Below are 7,598 nucleotides of genomic sequence, written 5' to 3'. Positions count from 1 at the left end.
TTGGTTAGAACAGCAGGCATCTGGATTGCTGCTCGGTGTTTCTGTAAAAAAGTAGACTGAAAAGAATTATCCTAAAACTTTCGTTACATTTCGAAAATTCCATTGCTTTTAGCTCAGGTGGGTCGTCATCATATACATATATATTGTGAAGTGTATTTCGTAAACATTATTTCATGATATATATGGCCACGAGGTGCTCATTTCATAATTTTATGTGATGTAATTATTTCCTTAGTTCAAGGACACGATTTCACTTTTAATAATGCGACACAAAGTTGTACCAATCACGGGTGCTTTAGGCGACCTACCACACTTCACGACAACATTTTATACCGCGTAAATAGATCAGCTTGAACTTTAGAGTTTTATTTAAACACGAAGAAAGGACAGGAAAATACAGTATAGTTCTAAATTAGAAGCTGATCTATTTACATGTCTGCACTAACAACTCAACTCTTTACTCTTGTACTTAAACATTCTAATTCAGGTAAAATATATCTTACTGGTAAACAAAGGGATGTTGAGTCGTATGAACACGGCGTTATGTATGTTAATGTCGATTTTCTTCTGCTTTTGCGTCGAAATTAAATAACTGAATTTTATATTTCTAGTACCTAAAACAAAAGTAAATTGCACGGACGATTAAAGAAACTATATGGTTAATCGTTTCACTGCGTAAATAGTGTATATTGCCAGAACAACGCGGACAATATATTCTCAATTTAGCAGTACAAACCGGTTCGAACCGGTTCGAACCGGTTTGAACCGTTATTTTTTGCTCCCCGGAACTGAACCGGAACCGAACCGAAAGCCGTGAACCCGAACCGGAACCGAACCGATAAATATTTTGGTTCGACACCCTGGTATCAGCTCTTCAAAAAAGGCATCCCTCACGAGAATTAAAGCGATGTTTCGAAAATGTCCCCAATATCTCATTACGTTTCCAGGAGCAGTATGCTTGATCTATCTTGCTCGAAGCTTTTTTTCAAAGAAAAGAATGTCAAATCTGACAGACGCTAACGATTTCGGATACAACAACAAATTTTATTGAGCGCTTCGAAAACAGAACAGAAAGAGCGAGATATAAATTCAATGACTGTAATCACGAGACTGTCTTCAATAGAAACTGAAAGCAAAGAACAAAGGCTAAAACGCTTTTCGTTTAATGCGCTATTTTATTAGGTTTTAACACCTTGTCGGGTCTTCCGGCCGCTATTTCAAAGATGTTCTCCTGAGTCAGCGAAGGCGCGCTTTCGGTTTCCCTGAAATTAGAGAGCAAATTAAGCACGTTGGTTTCATCTGAGCGCGTGTGCAATGTTAAGAGCGCCGGCGGTACGCATCGGCAGCACGCACAGATTCACATTTGTGCCCAAGCAGCAAAGTAATTAACGGTTTCAGTTGAGCTAGTTCTTACATGAACAACGATGATGGTCAAACAACTTGAACATTAAAGGATTACGGAGAAACAGTATAAGAATCACACACAAAGCTGCAATAATGCTGGGGAAACAACTTGAACATTAAACGATTACACAGACACAAAAAATACACGATTACACAGATACGAAACAATCACTGAATGCCCAAGTGGCGCGTTGCAGTCGTACTGATGTTAATGATTGCGCCTTGGCCCATTAACATATTAATATATTCACTCAAAATTCACGTCGTCGCATTCACAGTAAGCTATGTCTCGAGTCTCATGACGGCAGCTATCGCAATTCACGGACAACCAACAATAGTGGTTTCTGCGGCCAAATTTTGTCGTGCTTAGCATGTGAAGAATTAAATATACAAGCTTTACGAGCGTAAAAGTTTGAAGCGCCTAGGAAACATTTTGCTACATACTAAATATAACGCAGGGGTTCGGGGTTTTAGAAATCTCATATAAAAGCACTGTGGTTCAGACGTTTTGAACATAGGATACAACTCATATCCTTATGTGATATATTTCGGAGTACCACAAGGGTCGATCCTTAGGACATTTGCTTTTTAATATTTTTATAAACAGTCTTGCAGATTGTATCAGTAATTTAAAAACGCTACAGTTCGCTGATGACGTGAAACTCTATCGTAGTATCAGCAAGCCTGCTGACTGTGACCTGTTTCACAACGATGTTGATGCGATTCGGCTGTGGTGTTGTACAAGCTTGCTCCTTTCAAGCCCCTTCCAAAGCTAAGGCTGTATCTTTCTCCCTTAAGGAATATGCTGTCGTTCATTCGTTAAAATTACGTGGCTCAAATATTGAAGATGTTCTGTGGTACGCGACCTTAGTGATTTGATTGACTCACAGCCCGATTTTAATTGCCATGTTTCAAAATTCACCAATTATTAATTACACATCATTGGCGTAATTGCACGCATTACCCGTAGATTCCGCAGTTTCACCTGCATACTGCACCTATTCGGGTCGTTAGTTTTTTCAATGTTGAAGTTCTCCTGTACTGTGTGGAATACCCTGGGACTCATTCGAATGGCAAGGCTAGAGTGCGTACACCGACGAATCCTAAGAATTATGAATGATCGCAACAATGGACCTAGAGTTTTTTATGAATACGTACGTCAATGGGAGACACTTGTTATTTCGTCTCTTCGCGACATGTTATTTTTTAAATATAAACTGCTCAACGCTGATATTGATTCTCCCGTCTTAAGCAATAGAATCTCACTTCATCTTCTCCAGCGACAAAATCGGTCTGGGGTTTCTGTTTACCCTTTTAAACTAAACTCTATTCCACCGTTGACTCGGATCTAGACCAGCTATGAAAAGTGCTTTAAACCTGACCTGCACTTTTTTCACTACCCTTGCATGTTTAAAGAAGTGTGATACTGAGTCGCACATCGCAAGTGTAACCCTCCTAAAGCCTTAGCAGCTGTGTGGGACACAATAAAACACACACGTATATATATATATATACCTGTGTTAATATATACATAATACAGTCAATTGGTCTAATACAACCAGGAACATATATGTAATTGAAAAGAAAATAATTTGGTCGAGCAATTCATTACACAAGTATTTTTTTAGGATACAAACAGGCTTCTTACAGAGGAGTAAATGCTGGTGAAGATCACGCAGCACACATTCACTACAAGACCGTTAGATTGCGTGATGCAATGCACAATAAACGAATAACAGGCTGCTCGTATGACGGATAGGGTTTTGTTTATCTCGCAACATTGGTTGGTGAGAGTTACCGAATCATTGGCGAGCAGACTTTGAGTTCTTCGGTGACCTCGGCTTGTTTTTACCTGCGCGAGAATACAAATGTCACTCAGCGTAAACCGCGTCTGTTTTTCTTTTTCTTTTTATTCCTTGATTTGTACTAAAGAAACGCAAATTAGACATGATTGTTTGGGGACCGATGAGAGCGACCCTTGAAATAATCTTACCATCTATCTTTTTAAGATGCCAGTAGGAGATGCTAGTCATTAGAAGCTTCCTATAGCCTGCAGAATGCACAGCTTGGTACCAAAGTCTGATTTGGCCATATTTATCATTAAGTGCACTTAAAGAGTAGTAGCAAGAAGAGCTTTGACGTTAGGCAAACAATATTCATGGTGAGCAAGGGTAAAATCGTTATTTCATATGCCATACACAATAATATTTTAATGATATGCTCAAATATTTCACATTCTAACGATTGCGATTTTCGCCTTCTTTTCTCATATTATAACCATGTTACTCCACTATACACTCTAAGAAATGCCTTAACGTCCACTTACCCGCACAACACTCGAAGAGCATATCTCTGCGATCTACAAGATCAGCTGAGTGAATGATGAGGCGGAACCTCCGTCAATACCTAAATCTTAAGTCTCCGCTGTGGCATTACGCAATGCAAGCAGGAATGCAATGCGTTGCGTAATGTCACAGCAGAGACTTCATTTCTAGGTCTGAACAGATGTTCCGCCTCATCATTCGCTGACCTGATTTCCTACATCGCAATGATTGGCTCTTTGAGTGTTTTAAGGGGAAGTAGACGCGCAGCAATTTTGCAGGGTGTACAAGGAGGCTCACGATGTAGTGCTATACTGATATAGCAAGAAATGTACAGCCTAATACAGCAATTATAATTTTCAAGACTGCGCTTAGTTATCTGATACAATAGTGCTTCTTTAAAACAGACTGTGTAGTGGCAGTTCTAAGATACAGGTAAGCGTAATACTTGTTTAATACGTGACACGTCACAAACCTCCGTAGCAAAACAACTGCGTGGACTGCGGCCCGTCTTAAATGGAAAAAAAGAAAAGAATATGCGCAAAACTTACCGTAAGGACAGGCATCCTTGCAGGAACGTAGGGACTCAAAGTCATTGAGACCCCCTCCACATCCAGTGTATTTCTCGCATTGGTGGGTGCGGTCGTTAAAGTAGAATATTGATTTAATCGGGGCATCAGGGGCGCAGACTGGCTCAGGGTGTGGTGCTCTGCAGATTTTCTCTGCACGGAAATTCGGTGATATATTGAATATGAATAAAATCATTATATATAACAATTTAAGAAAGGCGCACTAACGAAAAATGGTTTCGACCTGAGATCAACTCTGCCCTGATAGGTTATGTCGAGCACGGGGAAATGAATTTGTCTGCGAATAGGGAAAAAACACTCTACTTTCGACCGGCAAACAGTTTCTGTTGTTTTCGGATCTTTGCCTTTACGTAAATTCTAATACGATTTACGAGTGTTTTACCATGTTATCACACAGCGCTGATTGAATTTCCTTTAATAGAACCATTTATAAAAAAAAATACTGCAAGTTTTATATTTTGTAAAATCTCTCCATTAAATGCGCTCACGAGAACACCGTTTAAAAAATTAGGTGGCATTGAAAAAAAAAATAAAACGCCCCCACTCCCTCCCGCCCCCCCAAAAAAAAATATCAACAAAAATCGCAGCTGTTAAGATATAATATTATTAACTTTTTGTGATTCCTTTTTGGTCTCGCGTTAGTTTTTGCCTTCTGGGGGTACCGAGGGGTTGTCAGTCTGCATAAAAGCAGTTTTTTGCATTGGTTACATTCTTCCTCATGATAAAATAAACAGTGTTTCATATGTTTCAAACTAGTGAAGCAGTTACTGGGGCCGATGGCAGTTAGTATCCTCGAATATGCATTATAAACCTGAAAATTTACTTTGTTTCCAACACTTCCTTTCCGACCAAGCTACGTTGCATTTAAGAATCCGGTTCTCACAGAAAGACCAAGCAACTAAATCTGGCGGCTCAGGTATACGAAATTTTTTCGTTGGTTTACGTTGATTCGGTACAAAGCAATAGAGCTCGATGTAAGAGCTCGGCAATTGTGATGCAGATTGCGATCCTAAGCAAAATATCTTAGAGCTGGAGAGTCGTAAAAATGCAACGACTTCGGTAACAGACTTACCAGGCAGCACCGCAATAGTGCACACCACTGTAGCTAGGAAGCAAACGGCTGCAAAGGTTGCCTTCATCTTGGACGGTAGATGTCGATGATGTAGTTACAGATCTCGGAGTGGGTTTATATAGTGCTTCACCGGTGTAAAGAAAGCATTTTTTTTATCGATTTCTTTTTGTAGAAAATGACACGGCCTGTCACACGCATTGTTCTCAAAGTCCGGGACAACGAGCTAATAAGAACAATTGAATTTCGCTCTGTCTATGAGAGATGTTCAAAAAATATTTGCGTCAAAAGCTGCGGAAATTTTATCCCTGCTGCCGGGAGGCCATTATTCTTTTTTTTATATTCTTTTCTGAACAGTGGTATAAGATTTTGAAGTGTAACATATGGAAAGCCTCAAGAATGAGAGGAAGTTAAACACAATTCTAATGAAAGCAATTTTCCTTGAGCCACTATACCAGTGGTACCAAACTCTTTTGTGGGTGGGGCCCAGATGGCCCGCACCGAATAGGTCGAGGGCCGACGTAAGACGGGAGGGGGAGGGGCCGGGGGGGGGAGCTTATAACATTTTAAACAGAATAGACCTCGTGCTCCATGCATTTTATAAACTTACAGTTCTCCCAGCGACATCTTGAGATTTGATTTGACTACTTTGGACCGGGACCTGATGTGATGACAAGTATTAAAATGACACCACCCGTCAACCTGTTTCCATTTTTAATAAGGTAAGAGAGCAACTACACTGTCGTTCCAGTTGCTCAATTCTGGACTAACGGTCTTCACATTCCAAAGTTGTGAAAGGACGGATTGCTGTCGCGTGTCTTTCTTCGGCTCTTAAGAAGTTGTTTTTTCACATGTCGGATGACAGTTTCCGGGAGCAGGGAGGGAGGCTAATGATGTCGGGTTTTCGAGTTAGCCTTTTGACGAAGGTAGCAAGTTCCTTTTTGAAGAAGGCCAAAAGTGTGGAGAAGGCTAAAGGGAAAATTGACGGAAAACGCATGGTAATCGCTCTGTACCTATATCGGGTCTCTCATCACCTGAAGGAAGTAGGAGGGAGGGTCGGCATATCAGTAGTGTTCTCGGTGCCTCAAAAATTGAGGCAATTGTGTTCTAGGGTTGGTGACGGGTCTAGTCGCCAAAAAGGCTTCCGTACTACAGCGGACTGAGAACGGTGTGTGACGTGTGTTTCGCCCGTTTTTTTACGAAATCCCCATATCGTCTAATATGTGTTAAGTGGGGCAGACGGGGAGATGTCTCAGTAACATGCTTAGAGAGCATTCCTATTCACTGGGGGCCACTTTTGGGGCATATTAAGCAACACATTGCAGTACAGGGTGTAAAAAAAAATTAAACTTTTTTTTTTTTTTACCACAAAAATAAACTAGGCATTGTCGAACGCTCATTCTGCGCATAAAAGTAGCCCTAGAGGTAACAACCAGATGCCAGAGTTTCAGCCCGAACGGACACCTTATTGAAAAGTTATAACTGATTTTCTGAAAATTTCAATGGGAAAATGGCGCCCGACGGAGTTTTTGAATACATGCATGGGCTCAATGGCACCAGAAACCGAAAACGGGCAAAAATGGGCTCCATTTTTCTATTGAAATTTTCAGAAAATAATTAGTAATTTTTGAATAAGGCACTGTGTGGGGCTGAAACTTTGACATCTGGTTGTGGCCTCTAGCGCTACCTTAGGGCGGAGAATGAGCGTTCGGTGATTCCTAGTTTATTTTTGTGGTAAAAAAAAAAACAAAAAAAAAACCTGTAATTTTTTTTTATGACACCTTGTAGATGCGATTGGGTGCCGGATTTCCGTAAAGTTGATGTCCTGGCCAGACGCAGCGAAAAGCAACAAGAAATTATAAAAGCATTTTTTATTTTCATTTGTGGGATCTATGTGTCAGCGCTCCGTCGGTGGCTTTGTCAGATAAAGAGGTTTGCCTTCTGCAAGCAATTATGAAAAGTGGTTTTGAGGATACTCAGCGCTTATGATACTGTCGTGCTTGATAGATGAGTAGGTGGTGATTTTTGGTGTCTGTTATTTGTTTTGCATATGTGCTTTCCTTTAAGCTTTTTTACTAATAAAGCTTCAGTTCCAAGCACAGCTTCGTCCTGTAGAGTTTTTTCCTTCTCGTCGTCTTTGTTTTTGACTTTTTTTTATCATCTTCTTTGTTCACATCCAGGTGCAGTGTAAACAGTCATTGTTGCGTTGTACCT

The 7,598-nt window shown here is 40.4% G+C and overlaps 1 protein-coding gene across 1 annotated transcript; it reads right to left on the bottom strand.

Annotated features, from left to right (window-relative positions):
* Positions 1–3,206: 3,206 nt before the first annotated feature.
* Positions 3,207–5,454, bottom strand: LOC120839567 (PI-actitoxin-Axm2b-like). The gene is made up of 3 exons (XM_040209875.1): positions 5,388–5,454; positions 4,277–4,447; positions 3,207–3,256 (listed from the first exon to the last, which is right to left on the bottom strand). The coding sequence occupies exons 1-3, from the start codon at positions 5,452–5,454 to the stop codon at positions 3,207–3,209; spliced, it is 288 nt and encodes a 95-aa protein (XP_040065809.1).
* Positions 5,455–7,598: the final 2,144 nt, after the last annotated feature.

Source organism: Ixodes scapularis, unplaced genomic scaffold, assembly GCF_016920785.2.
Source record: "Ixodes scapularis isolate PalLabHiFi unplaced genomic scaffold, ASM1692078v2 PGA_scaffold10__122_contigs__length_95168666, whole genome shotgun sequence".
Lineage (NCBI taxonomy): Eukaryota > Metazoa > Arthropoda > Arachnida > Ixodida > Ixodidae > Ixodes > Ixodes scapularis.
Note: the sequence above shows the minus strand (reverse complement) of the source record. Positions and strands in the feature narration are given on the sequence as shown.